This window comes from Polyodon spathula, chromosome 3 (assembly GCF_017654505.1).
Source record: "Polyodon spathula isolate WHYD16114869_AA chromosome 3, ASM1765450v1, whole genome shotgun sequence".
In the NCBI taxonomy this organism is placed as follows: Eukaryota; Metazoa; Chordata; class Actinopteri; order Acipenseriformes; family Polyodontidae; genus Polyodon; species Polyodon spathula.
The window spans coordinates 39,017,570-39,041,485 of NC_054536.1; the positions used below are offsets into that span (position 1 = coordinate 39,017,570).

Below are 23,916 nucleotides of genomic sequence, written 5' to 3' on the forward strand. Positions count from 1 at the left end.
TCTCGTCCCTTGGTTTTCCCAACAATTTTCCAACTGGGTACCAATTGTGCGACACGCCTTTTTTATTTATTAATTTTTGTTTAACTATCATTGCATGTACAGTAAATCAATTATTTGTAATGATTTGGGACATCATCATTATCATAATAATAATAATAATAATAATAATAATAAGTACTCAACACATGTATTCCCAAAAACCCATCAAAATCATTTTAGCAGCATTTTTTTATTTATTTATTGTTTTAAACAAATTAAAAAATGTTGCATGTGGCCTTTTGTTCCTTACTTGTTTTGTGAAAATAAAGGGGTTTATTTTAGATTGAAAATGGTACATATTTGCAGTCAATCTTCTTGTGATCCAGATAAGAAGTCCAGTTCCATTCTTTCCAGAGAATTCATGACGTCTGTACCAATTGCGTAGCATACGGTTTCCAAAGTGATGACGCTGTTCGTTTCCAGGTGCAGCGGCGCTGGTTAGAGACAGTTAGGTTAATGAACAAAATCGATTAAAAAAAAAGAATCGTGATAAGAATCACAACTTTTGCAAAATAAACTGCAACACACCTGGAGTGCATTGAACTAAACAGACTGTCCATTGATTAAAATGGTAAGTACTGCGAAGAAAAGTCTGGAAGTCCATCCTAGCAGCTAGTGCTTGGCAACAAAAACTAACACACGCAGGCCACGGAGAAATACAAAAGAAACAAGATTGATTTGTACTGTTATAAATGTATTATTTGTCTAGAATTTTTAAGCTTTGATCATTTGTTTTAGTTTGACAGCTACGTATATAGGTGACCGTCATATCTGGCATCGCTTTGTTAAAAAAATAAAATAAAATAGCCGATTTTGTTTTTGCAGTTGTTAATAATGCACGCTAGAGGGGGTACTGTATTTTTGTTTTGTATTTGTTAGGGAGTGATTTAACTATTGCGTTTACTGTTGCAGCAATACCTGAGCCACGACTCCCACATCTCAGCCTCAGCTACTTTACTTGATTTCAGATATAAAGCCACCTTTTAATATGTCAATTTTAACACGTCCTGTATTTGAAGAAACATTTAATTGGTTTTAAAATTCTTTGGACAAATAGTTTTATTTTTTTTTGCCACAGAGCAAACCGTTACAAAATCCGTCGTTAATGAATGAATAAATGGATGATGGTTATTTGGGTTGACATCTTGTAGGAGAGGCATTTACTGATGTGGGTTAACGCGTTGTTATGAGCACCTGTTTAGCCACTTTATATTTTCTTTTTCATCTTTTAAACACACTCAGTACATTAGATACAGTACAGTTAGCTGGATGAACTGTTAGGACTGCCTGTTTAAATGTAATGTACCTGTAACATTATTTTCTGGCGCACTCAATGAAGGAGTTGACACATTGTCATGATGATTAAAAAAAAAATAAATAAATAAAAAAAATCATATTCCCAAAGTTATTTTGCTGCAGAAAAACGTGTTAAACTGGGAGGTTAATGATAGTGGTGTTAATAGTTTAGAGTTTAGGCTAAATGTTTAACCAAGGTAATTATACAAATACATGTTGCAAACATGTAGTCTCATTCACATTAATGTTGCATGGCATCACAGAAAGCAACAGCACCCTAATGGAGGGCTTCTCACGAGGGCCTTCTTGGTTACAAAAAAATCCCCAATATGTTAAAGTTTAAAAGCGTTTAACACTAAAGTTCAAACATTGAGGAAATTAAACTGTATCTAACATGCCTAGTTACATGTGTAATGCTCTATTTGGATGTACTGGGTGTACCTGTGTAGTTCTAGGACAGGATAAAGCAAAGGACACTTTATAAAGTGGATGTACAAATAAGGCCCCCTGTGTCCTCTAACTTTTGCCTCCATCTGTATATTTTATAGACCTGATCATTTACGGCCACTTACTGTATCAAAATCAATGCTGAAAAAACATGTAATTGATTCTTACCTTCACAGGCAGAGCTTGGCTTCAGTGAGCATCACCAAAATGAAGTCATCAACTATATGCGGTTTGCTCGCTCAAAAAGAGCTCTCAGGCTGAAGACTGTGGACTCCTGCTTTCAAGATTTAAAAGACAGCAGGTGAGGGTTTTTTTTTGTTTCCTGTATGTAGCCAGTGTTAATCCTTTCTACCAGAACATTCAGATAAGGAGGTACCAAACCTTTAAGAACCTTAAAAACAAATCAGTACCAATAAAAAAGCCTGTAATTAGTTAATGAGAGCCAGCCTAGTTTTATATACAAATGACAACGGTGAGTGAAAGAGAGAAAATAGAACATATCTGCAGCATGAATTATAGATTGCATCCAATGTGTATAAAAACTGCTTGGAAGCAAATTGGTAGATTAAGTGACCATAATCTAGGATTGGAAGAATAGAAGCAACCGCTAACTATAGTCTGCTAGACTGAGAAAAATCTTCTTGTTCCTAAAAAGGAAATCTTCCTACTATTAGAACAGAATAGCATTATTTGCGTGTTGGTACATTTAGTAATACTATATCTTGAAGTAGTTTTTGCTGTACAAATGCATTGTGCAGATCCCTCTGTACTGCCTGTGTAGACTATCTGAAACAAAAGCACATTCGAAATGTGAAAAAACGGTTACCAAAAGTGCCCAGCGGTTGGGGCCAAGGTTTCCCCAATTGTTTCTACTAACTTGGCTTGTGTTTTTCAGGCACAATAAAAGCAGATCAAAACGCATGAAAAACAACACAAGCCAACTTAGTGGAAACAGTTGGGTTAACCTTGGCCCCACCGTTTTTACAGTTGTGCCTATTTGCTTGGTGCTGGCCAAGGTTTTCCCAAGTTTCTTGAATATCTGTACTTTAAAAGGCTGGGCACTTTTGATAGCTTGGCGTTTTTTCACATTTCCAATGTGTTTTTGTCTCAGATATTAATTCTTTTTTTTTTTTTTTTTTTACTTTAACACACGCACATTACGGGAATAGCAAAATTGTTCAACAGTTGTTCAAAATTGTTTGTTACGTGAGTTGAGTTAAATTGTCAAAATGAATTGATTAAGAATCTGTATTAATAGTCATTCGAAAAAACATGATTTTAAATAACGCATGAACAGTGAAAGATACGACCATGCCCTGCTTGAGTAATGAAGATCGCCTAGTTGCTATCGGCATGATTGAAGGTGGCCTGTCTGAGAGAAGTTGACTGGAAAATGAAACGTTCTGCTTCAGTAATCAGCGGACGAGTCCAGAGAAACCAGGAAACCGGCGCTTTGAAGGACAGGCCACGTTCTGGAAGGCAGACTCTCTCTGGGTCTGTGGCGGTGCTGGGCTCTATGGGACTCTTTCTATTGCTGTGGCGGTGCAGGGCTCTCTCTGGGGCTATGGTGACTTGGGGCGCTCTCTGGCGGTGCGGAACTCTCTCTTTGAGACTGTGGGGACGTGGGGCTCTCTCGCGGTGCGGGACTATCTTTTTCTCTGGGGCTCTGGTGTTGCAGGGCTCTCTCTAGACCTCTAGTTTTCTCACTGGAGCAATGGCGACGCGGGGCTCTCTCTGTGGGCCTGTGGCCACGTGTGCCTCTCTCTCTCTGGGGATCTGACGATGCTGGGCTCCCCCTCTCGGACTCAGGCGGCACGGAGCTCTCTCTCTCTGGGGCTCAGGCGACACAGAGCTCTCTCTCTGGGGCTCTAGTGATGCAGGTTTCTCTCTGGGGCTCTAGTGATGCAGGTTTCTCTCTGGGGCTCTAGTGATGCAGGTTTCTCTCTGGGGCTCTGGTGATGCAGGTTTCTCTCTGGGGCTCTGGTGATGCAGGTTTCTCTCTGGGGCTGTGGCGATGTTGGGCTCTCTCTGGGGCTCTGGCAGTGCGGGACTCTCTCTGGAGCTCTGGCAGTGCGGGACTCTCTGGGCCTCGAGTGGTGCAGGGCTCTCTCTGGGGCTATGGTGACTCGGGTCTCTCTGGCGGTGTGGGACTCTCTCAATGGGGCTCTGGTGTTGTGGGGCTCTCTGTGGGTCTCTGGCAGTGCTAGGCTCACTCTCTGGGGCTCTGACGACGCTGGGCTCCCCCTCTCTGGCTCAAGTGGCACGGGGTTCTTTCTCTCTGGGGCTCTGGTAGCACAAGGTACTCTTTCTCAGGTAGCACAGGACAGTCTCTTTTGGGCGGTGGGAGGTACTGTTTCAGTGGTGTCGCTGTGCAGTCTCTTACTGGTGTTGGCGCGGCATGCTCTTACTAGCAGTGTAGTGCACTTTCGACTTCACGACCACCTGTATGACCTCATCCTACTCCCTGTCAGAGCACCGCAGTTTCTCCTTGCACCACACCCCCAGCTGTGCTCTCTCCCACTCGTCCGGTGCGGGGCTGTCTGATTCGGCGGGTGGTAGGAAGACAAATAGGAAAGAAAAAGCCGCTGAATTTAAAGGCTTATCTCCTTTTGGTCTCCATTTTGTCATGCATTTGTTTTTAAACTAGTATTTTAAAAGGCATTGGGGTTTTGTCTGATTTTCTGAATTTTTGCACATATTTCACATTGAATTTGGTGAGATATTTTTTGGGTTCTAGTAGTATATAGAGGGAGTCTGAGAGAAAAAATGACAACAAAGTTTGGTGCTTCTTTCATTTGTTTGGTGTGCAAGGTAATAAAACATGCAATCTTCAGGTGTGAAAAACTTATTGCCCCCCTAGTTAACTCAGCCCAGTTAAAGGGATAATTAGGGTTAGCTGTTTGAATACTTTGATTAACAGTCAGGCCTGATTTGGGCCAGCCCTGCCCAATATAAATCTGACTAACTTTGGCCCTTACCATCAGAGTGAAGTTGTCAGCACACAGGTTCTAGAAGCACATTGTGCCATGATCAAAAGAAATTCCTGAAGACCTCCAGAAAAAAAGTTTTTGATGCCTATCAGTCTAGAAAGGGTTACAAAGCCATTTTTCAGCTTCTGGGGCTACACCAAACCACAGTCAGAGCTATATTGCCCAAATGGAGAAAGTTTGGGACAGTAGTGAATCTTCCCAGGAGTGGCCATCCTGCTAAAATCTCTCCAAGAGCGAGGATCGTCCAGGAAGTCACAAAGAACCCTAGGACAACATCCAGGGATCTGAAGGCCTCTCTCGCCTCGGCTAAGGTCAGTGTTCATGACTCCACCATCAGAAAGACACTGGGCAGAAGTGGGATTCGTGGCAGAGTAGCAAGGCGGAAACCACTGCTCAATAAGAACATGTATACTCGTCTCAAGTTGGCCAAAAAGCACCTTGATGATCCTCAAGAGTTCTGGAACAATGTTCTATGGACAGATAAGTCAAAAGTGGAACTTTTTAGCCAACATGGGCCCCATTATGTCTGGCGAAAACCAAACACTGCATTCCACAGTAAGAACCTCATACCAGCGATCAAGCATGGTGGTGGTAGTGTCATGATTTGGGGATGCTTTGCTGCATCAGGACCTGGACGACTTGCCATCATTGAAGGAGCCATGAATTCTGCTCTGTATCAGAGAATTCTACAGGAGAATGTCAGGCCATCCGTTTGTGGTGTTTAAAGGGTTGGGAGGGCTCACACCTGGCTCTTTTGAATTTGAACGTTTACAGTCAGCACTCAGATACACGTCAGTCACGTTTTACCACCCTTCTATTAGAAACAAATCAATTCACATTATATCTATATGTAACAAAATAATGTACTTGCCTGTCACGCGTGATTTTCGATTCCTTCACCTGTTTTCTGATACAAAGCCCATCTCGTCAATGTTACAGTTAATTTGATTATCTGTCACAGCCTACGCTTTTTTTCTTCGTTTTCTCGCATGGTCAATCAGTCTGTCTTTATTGTCCAGTTAATCAGCGCTTCCTCCAGTTTCACCTGACGAAAATGGAGCCAAAACAAAGGAAATGAGACCGGCTACTGTAATGTAAAACAGTTAATCATTAAACAGTTTTAGATACTATCATGTATTTTTAATCTGTGATTTTTGTTGCTTTTGTGCATTTTCAATTGCAAGTGAACTGAGAAGGCCTTATCGAGCACTATATCCTCCAATTTTTGGATACTGTTTTAATTCTGGAAACTGTTGTTGTGTGGGTGTTTTTTATTTTATATATCTTTTGCTAAATTGCATTGGCTTTTACGTGTTTAGCATTGGAAATGTCTTTAGCTTTCTTTGGCTTATGTTTTAGTGCTCCTAACAGGAAGCACATATACACTGTAGTTAAATCACTAAGCCAGCCAGTTTTTCAGACAAACTGGTTTTTCAGTATACATTTTCTGATTCTGTTTGAAAGGAATATGTTGAATACGCTTGCTTGCAGTGATACGATAAACTTGCAAAATTTGCAAAGTTGACGCAATCAATCCTAATCATTAAAGGCTCAGTAGCATCTGCAAGATGGGCGTCCGGCTGAAAAGGTCTGGGGAGAACACTGCATTAACTACTTTAGGGTCTGTTCTTCAGAATTGCCAACACAGTTGACAGCCTTTCGTCTACAGTGCTCCATATCATTTCTTTTATTAATTTGTTTATTTTTTGTTCGACCCATCTGGATACAAGGTATTGTGGATATACAGTATATGTCATGTTGGATATAATCAATTTTATAATTCAAGTAAAATTCTTCTTTCCTGTTCAAAAACTACCTTCATCATTTTGCTCAACTCCCTAAAACTGTGCCGCCTGTTCTGTATTACAGGCTGGTGGAGGAAACGTTCACAGTGGATGAAGTGTCTGATATGTTGGATGGCTTGCAAGTGGTTGTGCACGGAGAGGTGGAGTCGGAACTCATACATACTGCCCACACCAATGTGCTGCTGCTGCGGCAGCTGTTCTCACAAGCGGAGAAATTTTATCTGAAACTCCAGACCGACGTCTCAGAGCTGGAAAACAGGTATTGTCATTAATAATGTTTCAGATGTGTTCTCTGTACAATGGGAGGTTTTATTGATTCTATTGTTTAAAGATGGCAACACACTGAAAATGGATACAAAGTAGGGAAAAATATCTTAAAATGAGCAAAATTCCACGAGTGGGCCAACAAACGATTTGATACACATGAATAAAAATAATAACGTGACAATAGACAAGTTTATTTCTCCATACTTTATGGTAGTTTCATTAAAGGTAAAATCATTTCCTTTCTATCAATTCCCATCTATAAGGTGCATTTTCATGACTGCTTTGGATATAACCTCAGGTCAGAAACACCATGTTCGGTTCTCAGCTTGTGTGACCAAGGTTCCTAACCAGAGCTTGAAAAAGCCATTGAGGTGGTACTGTAACTTGGCCATGAGGTTTCTCTATTCCAAAGTGTAGTACGTGGCTATACAGAGGAACGGGTTCCGACGCATGTATGCTGCTATTTATTAACTTAAGTAATGAATTCATTCATTAATTAGGATCAGTAATGTTACTGTATAATTTATAAAATGTACAATACAAATGTTGAATATGTTAAATATAATGTTAATGGTACAAAAAAAAAAAAAAAAAAAACGTTTTCTGGATTTGTAATAAAACTACAGAGCTTCACTTATACAATAAATGTGTATTATATTTAGTAAACCTACAGCATCATAATAGCTTTTGCTTTGACTAGTGTAATAACTGTGTAGGTTTAAAATACTTTGTTTTATTTAGCCTTTTATTCTCTATTCTTTAACAGTGGGCTGCTTGGATCCAGATGCAGTAAGCTGCTGCTCATTACTGTCTGATGGAGACTTGTATTTACCAAGTTTGTTTAGGTCAATCACAAATTAATGTTGTTGAAATGCTTACTGTTATTTGACTTGAAAACACAGCTGCTGTATAGACCCTTGTCATTTTATAACCAACTGTTGACACCCTGCAGTTTCTCGTTGTATTCAGCTTTGTTGACTAGCCTCGTGTGCAGGGCTTCCCAAACCTGGTCCACAGGACCTCGGTGTCTTCTGGTTTTCATTCCACCTGAGCTCTCAGTTACTTAACTAACCCTTAATTGAACTAATTATTTGCTTATTTTGACCTTCAAGCTGTGTTTTGTTTGAATATTTGTCCTAGCACACATTTTAGACATGGTTTAAAAGCATTAGGGGTGCTGAATCTAGAGCCTGGGTTCCAGTAATATACATCCAGCAGAACTGTTTGTCAAAAGCTACAGTACAAGAAGTCAGTTTTCTAGTGTAGCTGCATCATATTCCGTGAACCTTGAAATTGCCATTGCAAAGCTCTCATTAGGAAAGGAGAAGTTTGTGAAAGCTTCTGGAATCAAAAAGCTGCAAGGAACTTCATAAACATAAGAGATAAGAATCACCAATTGTGTGTCCTATTTTAATATACAGTGTCACCCCATTCTACCCCCAAACCAGATGGTAGAAGAACAGTAATTTTAATATATTACATTAATATATTTATTGCTATTTAAAAAACAAAACAATCAAAAATTGTTAAACCATAAATGGCTTGTTATCTAGTCCTTAGAAGCTACAGTATATTACTGATGATGTGGCAAACTACATATTTGCAATGAGTTCATTGTACCATCTTACAGTAAACTATTTTGTCACAGCTGCAGGCCATTGAACCCTAATATTTCATATTTGTATGAGCTTGTTCTAGGCATAAGACATAACACTGTTTCACAAAATTTATTATTTCTGTAATGCAAGCATTAAAAACTGGAAAAAAATGAGCCTTTAGGGCAGCAGTTTTCAAACAGGACTGCAAAAGCAACTTCTAAGTCAACTTTTATTTTATGACTTTTGTTTAAAGTAATAATTTAAATCTAAACCACCTGCATTTGTATGTTTTTGATCTGCCACATTTGTGCTGTTAAACATGAACTAAATACATTTACACCCCTCTATAGTTCATCTACAGATATCCACAAAAACTAATTCGATCAGTGATACAAACAAACCGGAGGCATCAGAAATAGACAATTCCATTGGTAGAGGTTTAGGAAATGAAGATATAGTAGGTAACCTGTACAGAAAAACATGTTTACATCGCTTGGATTATTTATTAACCAAATTCTTTTTCTGTTAATTCTAGGGAGCTTTTAGAACAAGTTGCAGAATTTGAAAAGGCAGAATTTACATCATCAAATAAAAAGGTGGGCTTAAATACAGTCTTCAAAACCAGCATGGTACTAATCAGCAAGGTCTCCAAAAAATGGATCGTATTCAAAACAAAGGCGGCAGGGAAAAATGCTTTCAACTGTATTTTCAAGATTAATTTCTTAACACTATGTAGAAAAAAGCTAAATAACGTCACAGATTAAAAACTGTTTTTATGCGGACAAACTTGTAACGAATGTACTCTTGTTTAGATTCACTTTGCTTGCTATTTCAATGATTATATCTTTGTGAATTTGTTTACCTTAAAAGATTAAAGCGTCCTTGAGGCCTCAAGAGGGTACTCAAAAATGTGTTGTTGCTTGTACACAAGTATAGCCATTATCCTGGCAAAACTCTGCTCCCAGTGAATGTAAGAAATGCACTGAACAAATAGTTACACTCTACTGCATCATTACTAAGAGAGAAGACATGTTTGTCAAAAGGATGTAATAACTGAAACAAAATCTTGACACATTTGGACATTAAGTAGAATTCAGTGAATCCCGGATGTAGAATAGAATGTGTGGCTGCAGTAAGCGTAAGCAGAGTATGGGATCTGTATATGTTCTCAATACAAGTGAAGTGATCAAAAACAACAATGAATATAACACATTACACTTGAGAATTCCAGTCTAGGTTGACTCGCTGATTAATTGTTTTGTCTTTAGGCAAACCAAGACTCTAACAAACCTAAGCTTGCTCCTCTCAATGAAGGTGGAGTGTCAGAACTGCTTAACAAGGTAAGACCTGCATCAGCTCTGGAGCATTCATCAAGTTGAAATAGTAGAAAACTTTCCTATGGTAGAATTGCATTGACACATTCAGTGCTCCAGATAAGGTTATGTGTCATTGAGTAATTTACTCTCAAATTTAGACACTATGTGAGTAACATGTATTTTGGGTGAGTAAAATGCTACATTACCTTGAAGTCATGAGTACTTTCAATAAATGCTGTACATACATTAATGCTATGAAAACCCAGGGTTATTGGTGACTTGTTTCTGGCAATTCCCAGACATCCCCAGCATTTCTACGATCCATTCCCTAGCTGTCGGATGCAGTATATTTACAATTGACCAGCAAAGAGCAGGAAGCTTGAAAACGTGAACTGAAGCTGTGCAACAACGTTGCTGTGCATATTCTTTATACACTAAATAAATAAAACATGTTGTTTTTTCATGGTACCCCCAGGGTTACTAATGGTCTTAGGGGGTGTGCAGGACAACTAAGAAATGCAAAAATAACAATGAAAATAATGAAGTTGAATTTCTTTTTTAAATAGTATTATGTTATCTCTAAACCATTGTGCATAAATATTTCATTTTTGTTTAGCAGCTCAAAGGTTAGTATATTATATTGTAGTTTCAAAATGATCATCCACCTTTACACATGCAAAATTTCTATTGAGCTGATTTCCACTTTGTTAGAGTGGGTGAAGCAGGCACCTGACAGTTCTGCCTCTGGTGAGTTCTGCTCTGAGCGTTTCTGTGCTGCTCATTAGTAATACTAATCAATGTTGCATAATCTTTCTGCATTTTAAGTACAAATGCTCTGGTAAACATAAATTATAATCACAATACTCATAATTTGACAATTTTTGTTTTATTTAGTAGGCTCGGCTGCATTCTGTTTGATAGAGTATATCCAGGTTGTTATAAAGATTATTTTAAATGGCACACATAATTTTGTTGAGACGGTTTGTAAATGGTAACATGATAAACACTTACTGTGCAGACTATTTTGGAAACTTATTTGTCGAATAGAAAGCTGTTACGTGTGTTTCCGAAGCGATTGCCAAATATTGTCTCTTGATTCTGTGCAGCCTACTGTTTGGTATTCGATCCTAAACCACCATTTTGTCAGTTGCAAACTATTGTGATATAAACTATACATTAAATAAGTGGTGAAAAAAAAAGAATACGTTTCCTCCTTTTGATGCAGTTTAGTAGAATGAAAATTGTAAAGGAGGACTTGAGCTGAAACCTCCAGGCAGCAGGGGTACAGTTTTAAATAGAGGTTGAAACCACGACATACATTATTTATATTTTTTTTATAAGGTGGCACCCCTATGGCATTGGTGGTATTACTGTTATTTCATTTCAAAATACTGTTTTTAACTTATAAAATCTGAAAAATTGGCCAAGGCAACCCAATACCATAAAGAATTAAACATATCCCTTTAGCCTATGCTTCTACTTAATATTTTAAACAATTGGTATGGATAATTGCCTTCAAAGATGCTAATAAGGGGAAAGCGCTATTAAAGTGCTTAATGCAAAAGTGTACAGTATATCAGCTGAACTGGTCTGTGGCCAGTTTTACCAGATCATAACCTCAAGACATGTTTCTTATAAAAATAATGATTTTGGGGATGTGGCTTGATTTCTCTGCTTCTGAAATTATACTCTGCTTATGAAGTTAAAGAAGAGCACAGCCTTACTGTAATATGCATGTTTCTATTCAGATCCTTCAAATGAAAAGTTGCAAGTGTTTATCTTACAAAACCACAGCATTGCATGTGCAGCTCATCAAGTACAACCTGAATGCAGAAAGTGATAACATCTTAGAAGCTTTTAGGTTTCAGTTAATTTCTTCTGTAACATACAAATGTGAACCATATAGAATTGGGATATGTTGGAATGTATGCTTTGAAATAATACAACAATATTTTTCAGCATGTTGGTATAATATCAGCCCCACCTACCAACTTTATTATATGGTTTATTACTGTATATGTTTAGTTGGATTTGTTTATCAAGCAGCATCTTATGTACAAACTATATATATATATATATATATATATATATATATATATATATATATATATATATATAGATATATTTACTTAATAAGTATTTACTACATAATAAAGTCTTTAAATATGGAATGCAAACATTTTTAGACAGCTATAATTTTCCCCAGTGGAAACATTTGAGAGGTTTAGTGTCTCATGATTAGAACTTCCTAATTTACTGAAGTTACTTTAGGTAAGGAAAGTTAGTGCTAATCAGGGTTTAAAACGTGTATGTAACCACAACCCCCCCCAAAAAAAAACAGTTTGGAAACTGCTTTGTACCTCTCAGCAGTGTAAAAGTCCCTTATTGTTTTGCTGCTATGTTTGTTTTTTAAATGTTTTATTTTCACTTCAGTACACTTTATGTCATGTGGCCTCGCCTAAACCTTCCTGTACTGCACAAATGGTGAATGGACTTGTGTTATGCAAATCCATTTTCAGTCCTTTGTTATTCCATGTAAGAAGTTTAAAATAAGATTGTGTTCCAAGAACAAACCAATAAAACATTTTTAAAACTTGAAATAAACACTTCATTCAATTTAAGCAAGAATCAAAGTCTCTTGTGTGACAAGATCCTAACTATATGTATTATATTTTTTTAGCAAATTTTTAGATTACAAGATGAAAACGAAAAACTGAAAGCCAGACTCCGGACAATAGAATCTCAGGTAAAACATTCACCAGTATCTACAGTAAGGCTATAGTCATTAGTGCAAGGCGGGTAAAGATCAACTAGAATGGACCATGAAACAATTGTCTGTGGCATTTCATTTGATGTGAGGCGGGACACTGATTTAACATTTAAAATAAATTTCAGGCTACAAGCGCATTGGATGAAAAATCGAAATTGGAAAGAGCTCTGAAAGATTTACAGAGAGTACAAGGAGATCAAAAGGTAAATTCATTCATACTTTATTACGAGATGTGTAAATTATTTGAAAAAAAGTACTTATTTTGAGATTCTGCTCTAAAGCTATAGTTAAGTGTTCTTTTTTCTTCTGTGGTATTTTAATTTGTGTCAACTGCAATTCTGAATGTGAGCTACCAAAACTATTGTGTTTGCTGAGGACACCTCCATCTGGTAGGAAATCATTGTGGGTGGCATTTGTGTAAGTCAGTAGCTGATTTGTGTTTGATATATCAGTTTTTTCATTTTTCTAGAGCTGCACAGGGGCTAGACAGGCATTTTCTCCCAAATCTGAAAAGGGAGCTCTCATGTATGTGTAATCAGTTGATGACTGCATTAATATTTCCCCTCTTTTTATGCTCCCCACAGACTGCCATACATTCTCAATTTTGTTTATTTTTATAATTCACTGCATTTAAAAAAGAAGTAAAAATGTAGTTTTCACAAGCAGTTTGAAACTGAGTACTAAGTTTGAGGAATAAATAAACTAACAATCATCAATAATATTAATACAAAACATCAATAACATTGATGAAGGGTTATTGAACATATTATAATATAATATCGATGGATTAATAATAAAATGTACAATAGCCTACTGGTACTTATTGTATGGCAGATTAACAGGCTTTTAATGTAAGTGAGGTTTTGCACTGCACATGTGTTCTACTCAAAAAAAACCAAAAAACACATTTTATTCAAGACATGCCTATTGGAGAACCTGTATAAGAGAAATAATAATAATAAATAATACAAAGTGCCTTTCCAATCCAGAAGTGCTTAGCATAGTTGATAGAAGACAAGATAACAAACGACAAGGCAAAATAAAAAACAATAAAAATACATTCAACAAAGTAAGAGACAGCATTAACACAGATCCTTAAAAGCTGGTTTAAAAAGAAGCATTTTGAGGTGGATTTAAAAAATCTCCACAGTCTTTGAATCTCTTATGGAGCTGGGTAGTGCATTCCATAGGTAAGGAGCTGCACTACAGAAGGCTCTATCTCCTGTGGACCGTAGCTTGGTAATAGGTGGTCGAAGATAACCAAATTTGAAAGACTGGAGAGTTCAGACAGGAAAGTAGAGATGAAGCAGGTCTCGCAGGTATCCTGGAGTAGTGCCTTGGAGCATGATCTTAGTCAACCCTGAGTCGTATTGGGAGCCAATGTAGTTTAAAAAGCACAGGTGTAATATGTTCCCAAGATGCTGTATGGGTTAAAACACGGGCAAGCAGAATTCTGCCCATATTGCAACTTGTTTATAACTCTCGTACAGACTCCAGATAAAAGCCTGTTACATTAATCAAGCCCAGAAGAAATAAAAGCATGGATCAGTTTTTCAGCATCAAAGAAAGATAAAAGGGGCCTTATCCGTGCAACATTGTGGAGATGGAAGAAGGACACCCTGGTGACATTTTTAATATGGGCTTTGAAGGTCAAAGAAAAATAAAAAATAACACCCAGGTTGTGTACTACAATGGAAGCAGATACATTTATATTGTCAATATCCAAATTAAAATGACTAACTCTATGTACAATAGACTGGGAAACGATTTAAAATCATTTCTGTTTTGTGACAGTTTAGTTTAAGAAAACTTGCATCCAAATTTTTCATATCTCAAAGGCAACTGACTAGTACAGAGGTATCAGCGCTTGTATCTGGTTTCATGCACACACATAACTGTGTATCATCAGCATAAAAATGATACCTGAGGCCAAAGTGTCTGATAATCTGGCCAAGTGGTAACATGTAAATACAAAAAAAGTAAGGGGCCCAGAACAGAGCCCTGTGGAACACCCTGAGTAACTGGAGTGTCTATAGAGAAAGACAGGACTCCAAACATAGGAAGGAAAGTTAAGGTTGGTTTATACTTCTCTTGCAGACAAAAGCCGTACGTGAGCTGCAGACACTTCTGCGGGTGCGCTAGAAGGACTGAAGCGCCCTCGATTTTGCAGACTTTTTGACGCAGCAAAGTGGTAGTCTCTGACGGTCATACTGTCAGCTAGTCTGCGTTCCTGCCGGTGTCGACTTGTGACTGGTGTTCCCAACAGACTCCACAATCTCACGACACTTTGAGATGGGATTTGCTTGTCTCATGAATGAAGTGAAGGTGTAACTTGGCTCATGTATTTTTATGAGCAGAAAACAAGTAAAACTGATCAGCAGTTCTCCATGCTTTTGACAAAGTCCCGCACAAAAGATTAATTCTCAAACTGAACGCAGTTGGGATTCAAGGAAACACATGTACATGGATTAGGGAGTGGTTAACATGTAGAAAACAGAAAGTACTGATTAGAGGAAAAACCTCAGAATGGAGTGTGGTAACCAGCGGTGTACCACAGGGATCAGTATTAGGTCCTCTGCTATTCCTAATCTACATTAATGATTTAGATTCTGGTATAGTAAGCAAACTTGTTAAATTTGCAGACGACACAAAAGTAGGAGGAGTGGCAAACACTGTTGCAGCAGCAAAGGTCATTCAAAATGATCTAGACAACATTCAGAACTGGGCAGACACATGGCAAATGACATTTAATAGAGAAAAGTGTAAGGTACTGCACGCAGGAAATAAAAATGTACATTATAAATATCATATGGGAGATATTGAAATTGGAGAAGGAATCTATGAAAAAGACCTAGGAGTTTTTGTTGACTCAGAAATGTCTACATCTAGACAATGTGGGGAAGCTATAAAAAATGCTAACAAGGTGCTCGGATACATTGTGAAAAGTGATGAATTTAAATCAAGGGAAGTAATGTTAAAACTGTACAATGCACTAGTAAGACCTCATCTTGAATATTGTGTGCAGTTCTGGTCACCTCGCTATAAAAAAGATATTGCTGCTCTAGAAAGAGTGCAAAGAAGAGCGACCAGAATTATTCCGGGCTTAAAAGGCATGTCATATGCAGACAGGCTAAAAGAATTGAATCTGTTCAGTCTTGAACAAAGAAGACTACGTGGCGACCTAATTCAAGCATTCAAAATTCTAAAAGGTATTGACAGTGTCGACCCAAGGGACTTTTTCAGCCTGAAAAAAGAAACAAGGACCAGGGGTCACAAATGGAGTTTAGAAAAAGGGGCATTCAGAACAGAAAATAGGAGACACTTTTTTACACAGAGAATTGTGAGGGTCTGGAATCAACTCCCCAGTAATGTTGTTGAAGCTGACACCCTGGGATCCTTCAAGAAGCTGCTTGATGAGATTTTGGGATCAATAAGCTACTAACAACCAAACGAGCAAGATGGGCCGAATGGCCTCCTCTCGTTTGTAAACTTTCTTATGTTCTTATGTTCTTATGCTGTCTCCGATCAGAAGTATTGAACAGCTGAGCAACGTTACTAATTTGATGGGGAAAGTAATTCGTACAGAAAATAAATAGCGACATTAACTTATTAGTGACTCAACTATATAAAAAGATTAACAACAATACAAATAAAAATACATTGTATTCATTATTATTGTAATTATTATACAAGTGGTTGCTGCGCATGGTAGCCTATGTAAGCACCAGTATTAATTTTAGCAAAGGTTCATTTACGCTTTATTTTCATTCAGTTTAGAGGCAAGTTTAAAATCCTGTTCTGTTCATATTTATTGGGCTGCTCAAAAACTTTCCCTATTGCGCTTCACTGGCTTGTGACCATGCGAGAAATGTTGGATTTTTTCAACATCATCCAATCCTGTGCATCTTGCGGTCACAGACACACAAGAAAAGGCCGGAAGACTTTTAAAAAAAGACGCAGCTCGCTGCAGTGCGGATGATGTCATTCCCACCATCGGAGACCACTGACTGAGACAAGTTATATGTCTACACAGCTGTGTATTTTCATACAGATATAATCAAACTGTAAAGAAATGTATATACAGCTCTGGAAAAAATTAAGAGACCACTGCAAAATTATCAGTTTCTCTGGTTTTACTATTTATAGGTATGAGTTTGGGTAAAATGAACATTTTTGTTTTATTCTATAAACTACTGACAACATTTCTCCCAAATTCCAAATAAAAATATTGTCATTTAGAGCATTTATTTGCAGAAAATGACAACTGGTCAAAATAACATAAAATAACATTGTCAGACCTCAAATAATGCAAAGAAAATAAGTTCATATTCATTTTTAAACAACACAATACTAATGTTTTAACCTGGCTGTGTGTAGCCAAATACAAGGTTGTCCTGTAAGAAAACTTGCTTCCTTCTGCTCTGACAATGTTCCCCAACTCTGAGGATTGTTTTTTTCAGCAGGACAATGCTCCATGCCACACACCCAGGTCAATCAAGGTGTGGATGGAGGGCCACCAGATCAAGACCCTGTCATGGCCAGCCCAATCTCCAGACCTGAACCCCATTGAAAACCTCAGGAATGTGATCAAGAGGAAGATGGATGGTCACAAGCCATAAAACAAAGCCGAGCTGCTTGAATGTTTGCATTAGGAGTGGCATAAAGTCACCCAACATCAATGTGAAAGACTGGTGGAGAGCATGCCAAGACACATGAAAGCTGTGCCTGAAAATCAGGGTTATTCCACCAAATATTGATTTCTGAACTCTTCCTAAGTTAAAACATTAGTATTGTGTTGTTTAAAAATGAATCTGAACTTATTTTGATTGCATTATTCGAGGTCTGACAACACTGCATCTGTTTTGTTATTTTGACCAGTTGTCATTTTCTGCAAATAAATGCTCTAAATGACAATATTTTTATTTGGAATTTGGGAGAAATGTTGTCAGTAGTTTATAGAATAAAACAAAAAATGTTCATTTTACTCAAACACATACCTATAGATAGTAAAACCAGAGAAACTGATAATTTTGCAGTGGTCTCTTAATTTTTTCCAGAGCTGTATGTATATATATATATATATATATATATATATATATATATATATAGGGCTATTAGTTTAAACATGACATTAGTTTTTGCCTTACGTATAAGGATAGAAATTACCTACCATGGAATGGATGGTATAATAATATGACATTTCAGTCACATTATCATCTAAATTTTTTTTTTTTTATATAATTATATATAGATATATATATATCTATATCTGTATCTATATCTACCGAACCAGGTTCAGTTCAATGTAGGTCTAAATAAAACCCTCTTTCAGAGTCGTTGAAACATTGATTTGTGTGGAGTTTTTTTTTTCTTAGTGGTAAGATCACAGGGTGTTAGCCACGTATGCATAAGAAAGGGTTAACTGTCCACTTATTAAATTTTGACCTGACAGAGGCGTTTGTTGTGCAAATATCCCTCTTGAAAAATTGAACAACCAAAAGTTACATACATTTTCAAACTGAGTGTAGGAAATGGTGGAGCGATTCCTTCATCAGCCCAGCTGAGACATGAACACTTACCTAAAGTTGCCGAGTATCACAAGCAGGAGATTATGGAATTGGTAAAACAGTCTGGTTGCTTGTCAGTGGTCACTGACGAGTTGACAGATGCACAAGATCAGTATGGGTTACACATTTTGTTTGTTTTGCAAGACGTAAATGGGGAACATGACTTACTACAACTGAAAGCTGCCCTTGCAGATACACTTTACCTACAAGCTGTTAATTACAACACCGTTTCACAAGCTACTGTAAAGTGCTTGAGTAACTTTGATATTAATTTTTGATGTCAGTGCATTTATCTGTATATTTGCCATTTTTCTGTACATACAATTTATTTTATATTTACGTACATAGTCCGCAAAATATGATACTTTACCTATGACAATGCCGTGAATTTTGAACATTTCCGAGATTTTCACAGGGCCATAGTTATAAATATACTTGCAATGTAATAGTAAATGTGTTTAGTTGTGAATCATGCTGACCATTTCTCGATATTATTTACAAACAGATTATCCCATTTTCAGACATTTCTTTGGATCAGTTAACTCTTTTAGCTGTTCTCTGGCAACAGATGTGGGCACAGAAATGTACGTGCGACAGACATGTGTTTCCGCTCCCGTGTATGTTGTGCTGCGCGTTCACAGGAAATGCATCAAACAAATCATAGATAACACTCTTTGATGTACTTCCCACACCTGTCTTCATTATCCTCAAAACATTTTTCATAGGTGTGTGTTATACTTTGAAAACCACAGTAATCATAGACATGAGGTGTATGCATGGCCTAGATCTTTCATAAATGGCAACTAAAAGGTATTGTGTTTTTTTCTTTGCTTTCTTGGATCATCAATGGTATGTACAAAAAAAAAAAAAACCTTCTCTTTTAATTCCCTATTTTCTCCCCATTTTTAGAAGTTGGAATGTATACTGCATTTGGCGTTTGAATACTATTTCTTTAGGGATGCTTTTATAATTTGTGTCAAATTACAGTTGGTAAACTCTTTTAATGGTATGTCTTATAACTAGGGCTTCTGATTTTTGGTTTTAACAAATAAATGATCAAGCGCCCCAAATATAAAAAAAATGAAATCGGTGTATAGCAAATAAACACTGGAAAAAGTGGGGAAATTCATGTTGACCACCTCTTTCCCATTTAAAAAAAAAAAAAAAAAAAAAAATTCTCAGTGCAGCTCGGCAATGTCTCTCCTTCCTGACTTGTAGTTGTTATTGATTTGTTATGAATACTTTAAACCCGCCTCAACTACTGAGTGACAGCACATTCCTACTTTTCTATTGGAGACTCCGCTTGCGAGATTTAATACAAGATTGCAATTAGGAATGGAAGCTTATTTACAGGATTTAAAGCTGTATTAAAATTCAGATACAGAAGATTTGCAAATTGTGGAGAAATGTAAAAATGCCTACACACAAAAACCCCAGAAGAATGTGCCCGTGACCATAAGAATTTGTTGTAGCAGCAAAGGAAAGAAGGTACAACTTAAGTGTGCAAGTACTGTCTAGTTACTACTATACATATTTTGACAGAAAAAATTGTCCAAGAATTTTGGAATGTAACTGAAAACAATAATGTCATACAGTATATATAAACCGAAAGCCCTGAAAAAAAAGAATTTGAAAAACTAAAAGATAAACACAGAAAAATACAATTAATAAAAACAGAAGCCCCACTTATAACACAATATAGTTACCCATACGTTCATTTTCAAAACGAGAGGGTATCAGACTTTTAAATTAAATTTACCCATAACATTTTAACCCCTCACTATAAAGAGATTTGTAAGAAATATGTCACAGAAAGGTAATTTGCTGTGGCAGTATATATTTATCAGGCTTACAATCAACTCTTTATTAAAAACATATCTGTATCGCTCAAGATTGTGATCGATCAGTTGATGAACATTCAATTCGTTATGATAGATGAGTTGACTTTTAAACAATTTATAGCCAAAGAGCATGTAATCATCATAAATATATTCTACTCAAGCAACACTCTCATTGTCATTATTTGTGTTAACAGCTTGCATTAAAAAATAAGGAAATCACAAACCTGGAAGATACAGTGTCAGCACTAAGGTCTGATTTCCAGAAGACACTAAATGCCAGTACAGTGACACAAAAGAATCTGGAGGAAAACCTTGTGGCAACCAAGCATGATTTCCTCAAGGTCCAGGAACAGCTTACCATGGCTGAAAAGGTAAGCAGGACAGACTGCACTGGCACCCACAAAGCACAAAACTGACACCCCCATGAAATCACATAGACCCTTCTGCTTTTAATTGATTGTTTATGAATTGTTGCACGTGCAGTTTGTATACAGTAAATCAAGTGGATTACGTGACTCATCATGTGACCACATATTGTTGTACATTAAACATGTCAGAATAGTGAAATTACTTTTTCAATACCTCTCATGACCTGAATAAAAATATAAAAACTACGGTGGTTGTGTTGTGTGTCGGTGTTTTGTGATTTTAGAACAGTGAATACTTTTGCTGCATCTTGTATTCTACTTGTGGATTTTTTTTTTCTTTTAGTTTCAGTACTGGTTACCCTATTTCTAAAGGATTTTCATGAACTGTTATGATTCATCCATACTATGATGAATAAGGTGCCTATTGTTTTAAAATCCAAAGTAGTATTGCCAGTGTGAATTTTATATTTGGTAGTTATATGTTGTGTGATTTTTTTTTTTTAAAACTTTGCTGTAAGGAATTGGAAAAGAAATTTCAGCAAACTGCAGCATACCGCAACATGAAGGAAATGCTGACCAAGAAGAATGACCAAATAAAGGAGATAAGAAAACGCCTTTCAAAGTAAGTTTATGATGGTGTGCATAGTATGTGTCCTGTATGAATTAAATATATACAGTGCCTTGCAAAAGTATTCAGACCCCTGACCAATTCTCTCATATTACTGAATTACAAATGCTACATTGAAATTTCGTTCTGTTCGATATTTTATTTTAAAATACTGAAACTCAGAATCAATTATTGTAAGGTGACGTTGGTTTTATGTTGGGAAATATGTTTAAGAAAAATAAAAAACTGAAATATCTTGCTTGCATAAGTATTCAACCCCTGTGCTGTGGAAGCTTCCAGTTTGCACCGATGAAAGAAATTGCTCTAACGAGGAGACAATTACCTTACCATTGGCCTCCACCTGTGAACCATTAAAGTTGCTGTCACATTTTCTGGATAAAAACCCCACTGTTGAAGGATCATTGGTAAGGCTATGAATCTGAAGGAAAATGAAGACCAAAGAGCATTCTACAGTTGTTAGAGATAAAGTAATACAAATGCATAGATTAGGGAAAGGGTACAAAATAATATCCAAGTGTTTGGATATCCCAGTGAGCACAGTTGGATCAATAATCAGGAATTGGAAGCTGAATCACACCATCCAGGCACTGCCAAGAAAAGGCCGTCCCTCAAAACTCAGCGCTCAAACAAGAAGGAGACTTGTGAGAGAAGCCACAGAGAGGCCAACAATCACTTTGAAGGCGCTACAGAGTTCAGTAGCTGGGAGTGGAGTAATAGTGCACCAGTCAACCATATCAAGAGCTCTGCATAACACTGGCCTGTATGGGAGGGTGGCAAGAAAGAAGCCGTTACTCAAAAAGTACCATCTGAAAGCACGTCTGGAGTTTGCCAGAAAGCATGAGTGACCCAGCTGCGATGTGGGAAAAGGTTTTGTGGTTAGATGAGACCAAGATAGAGCTTTTTGGCCAAAGCTCAAACGTTATGAGTGGCGCAAACCTAACACTGCCCATGCCTCAAGACACACCATCCCTACAGTGAAGTATGGTGGTGGCAGCATCATGCTGTGGGGATGCGTCTCATAAGCAGGGACTGGACATCTTGTTACAATTGAAGAAAGAATGGATGGAGCAAAATACAGGAAAATACTGCAAGAGAATCTGCTTTAGTCCGCTAAAAAACTGAAGCTTGGGAGGAAATTCACCTTTCAGCAGGACAATGATCCCAAGCACAAGGCCAAAGCAACATTGGAGTGGCTCAAAACAAAAAGGTGAATGTCCTACAGTGGCCCAGTCAAAGTTCTGATCTCAATCCCACTGAGAATCTGTGGCACTATTTGAAAATTGCGGTCCACAAGCGTCGTCCAACCAACCTGAACAACCTGGAGCAAATCTGGAATGGGCCAAAATCACTCCGACACTGTGTGCAAAGCTGGTACATACTTACCCCAAAAGACTTAAAGCTGTTATTGCAGCGAATGGTGGCTCTACCAAATATTAATGTGTGGAGGTTGAATACTTATGCAGCAAGATATTTCAGTTTTTTATTTTTCTTAAAAATATTTCCCAACATAAAACCAATGTCATCTTACAATAATTGATTTTGAGTTTAGGTGTTTTAAAATGAAATATCGAACAGAATGAAATTTCATTGTACCATTTGTAATTCAGTAACATGAGAGAATTGGTCAGGGGTCTGAATACTTTTGCAAGGCACTGTATATCGTATTCCTTTGAATTTAAGATGCACTTTTTAGCCTGCGTCTTAAATTTGAATACAATGTAGTGGTGCGTGTATTAAAATCGTCAATAAAAGACGTGACTACCCAAATACACAAACAGTAATGTGACTGACTGCCGAGAAAAGACAAACAAAGACGTTACTTGGTATTGTTTGGCATGTGCGTGTTGTCAAATGAGTGCCAGGGGTGAATAAACTTACAACTGATTTTAAATGCTACAGAAATTTGGTGAATTAGACCCTGTACAGGGTAAAAGTATGTTAAGTTTGTTTTGTTACACATTTATTATTTAACACGATTTGAGTTTTTTTTTTCTTTTTTACAATGAATCTATAAATAGGTTAAACTCAGATGTGCATTACAATGTGATTATTTTCTGGTCACGTCTTGAGATAAGATCTGAGGTTTTCTTAACAAAAAAATATTTTCTGATCTCTATTTGTAGTTAACAAGCCAAGACCCACACCCACAGACCATTTGTATAGATGCATATAGAAATATAATCTGTATATTGTTATTAGCCATACATGCTGAAACAAAATGTCAATGTCATATTGTAAAACACACAAAGTTAAAAAGTATTCCTGATTATATAGCAGTAGCTGCAAAACTGATCATGGCTAAAGTTCTGATGGGCTAAACACAAATCTGTAATCCCTGATACTGTGACTAAGACCTCATTACTATAAAATAAACGAAAAATCCCTATGCCCCACCAGAAAAAAAAGAGAAAATACCAAAGAGCAGCTTTCCTCTGGTATAATATATAAATAAATGTAAAATGCACATTTCATATATTTTTATATAATCACAATAATACCTTTCACATTGTGAATTACCAGATACGATGTTATCTACAATCTTTCTTATTTCTTGATGTAGAGGGTGTTATTGTTTACACCTAAAATAGTGGCAGAAATGCCTTTACAGTGTTGGTTTGTGAGTGTAAATCGCATTCCAAAACATAATAGTTTGACGATAATTTGCATGATTTTGCCTATTAACGATGAAAATGTATTTACCTAGTAGTTAAACCTTATTAAACCTAATAACTCAAATATACTTTAGCAGCAGTTTGATCATTTGATATTTTTTCTTTTTTTAGGTATGAACCTGATGAGTGACCGTGTTGTGTCTTGTTTTAAACAGTGGAAAGAGCTGTCACATCCTGGAAAACTAAGAATTTGGAATTTAATGGCATTCCACTTGCTGTTCTCGTGAAGGAAACAGAATGGAATCTATGCTTGCATACTGATATTAGAAATAATGTATGTTTAGTTTTAACTTTCAAAAACTAGCAGCTATT

The 23,916-nt window shown here is 37.0% G+C and overlaps 1 protein-coding gene across 2 annotated transcripts; it reads left to right on the forward strand.

Moving 5' to 3' along the window:
• The first annotated feature begins 285 nt into the window (after positions 1–285).
• On the forward strand, positions 286–23,916 carry lztfl1 (leucine zipper transcription factor-like 1). Of its 2 annotated transcripts, none has more exons than XM_041245223.1 (10): positions 286–610; positions 1,959–2,083; positions 6,642–6,836; positions 8,978–9,038; positions 9,711–9,782; positions 12,439–12,504; positions 12,654–12,731; positions 20,149–20,307; positions 20,823–20,926; positions 23,716–23,916. In XM_041245223.1, the coding sequence occupies exons 1-10, from the start codon at positions 608–610 to the stop codon at positions 23,732–23,734; spliced, it is 882 nt and encodes a 293-aa protein (XP_041101157.1). In that variant the 5' UTR covers positions 286–607; the 3' UTR covers positions 23,735–23,916. The 2 variants fall into 2 exon arrangements, with proteins under 2 accessions (XP_041101157.1, XP_041101156.1); XM_041245222.1 differs by having other exon boundaries at positions 287–610; positions 20,131–20,307.

Bases quoted from the DNA above. Each gene is read 5' to 3' on its own strand.
- lztfl1 (XM_041245222.1), top strand. The intron at 9,039-9,710 runs GTGGGCTTAAAT...TTTTGTCTTTAG, and splicing joins TTACATCATCAAATAAAAAG to GCAAACCAAGACTCTAACAA. The intron at 20,308-20,822 runs GTAAGCAGGACA...CTTTGCTGTAAG, and splicing joins AGCTTACCATGGCTGAAAAG to GAATTGGAAAAGAAATTTCA.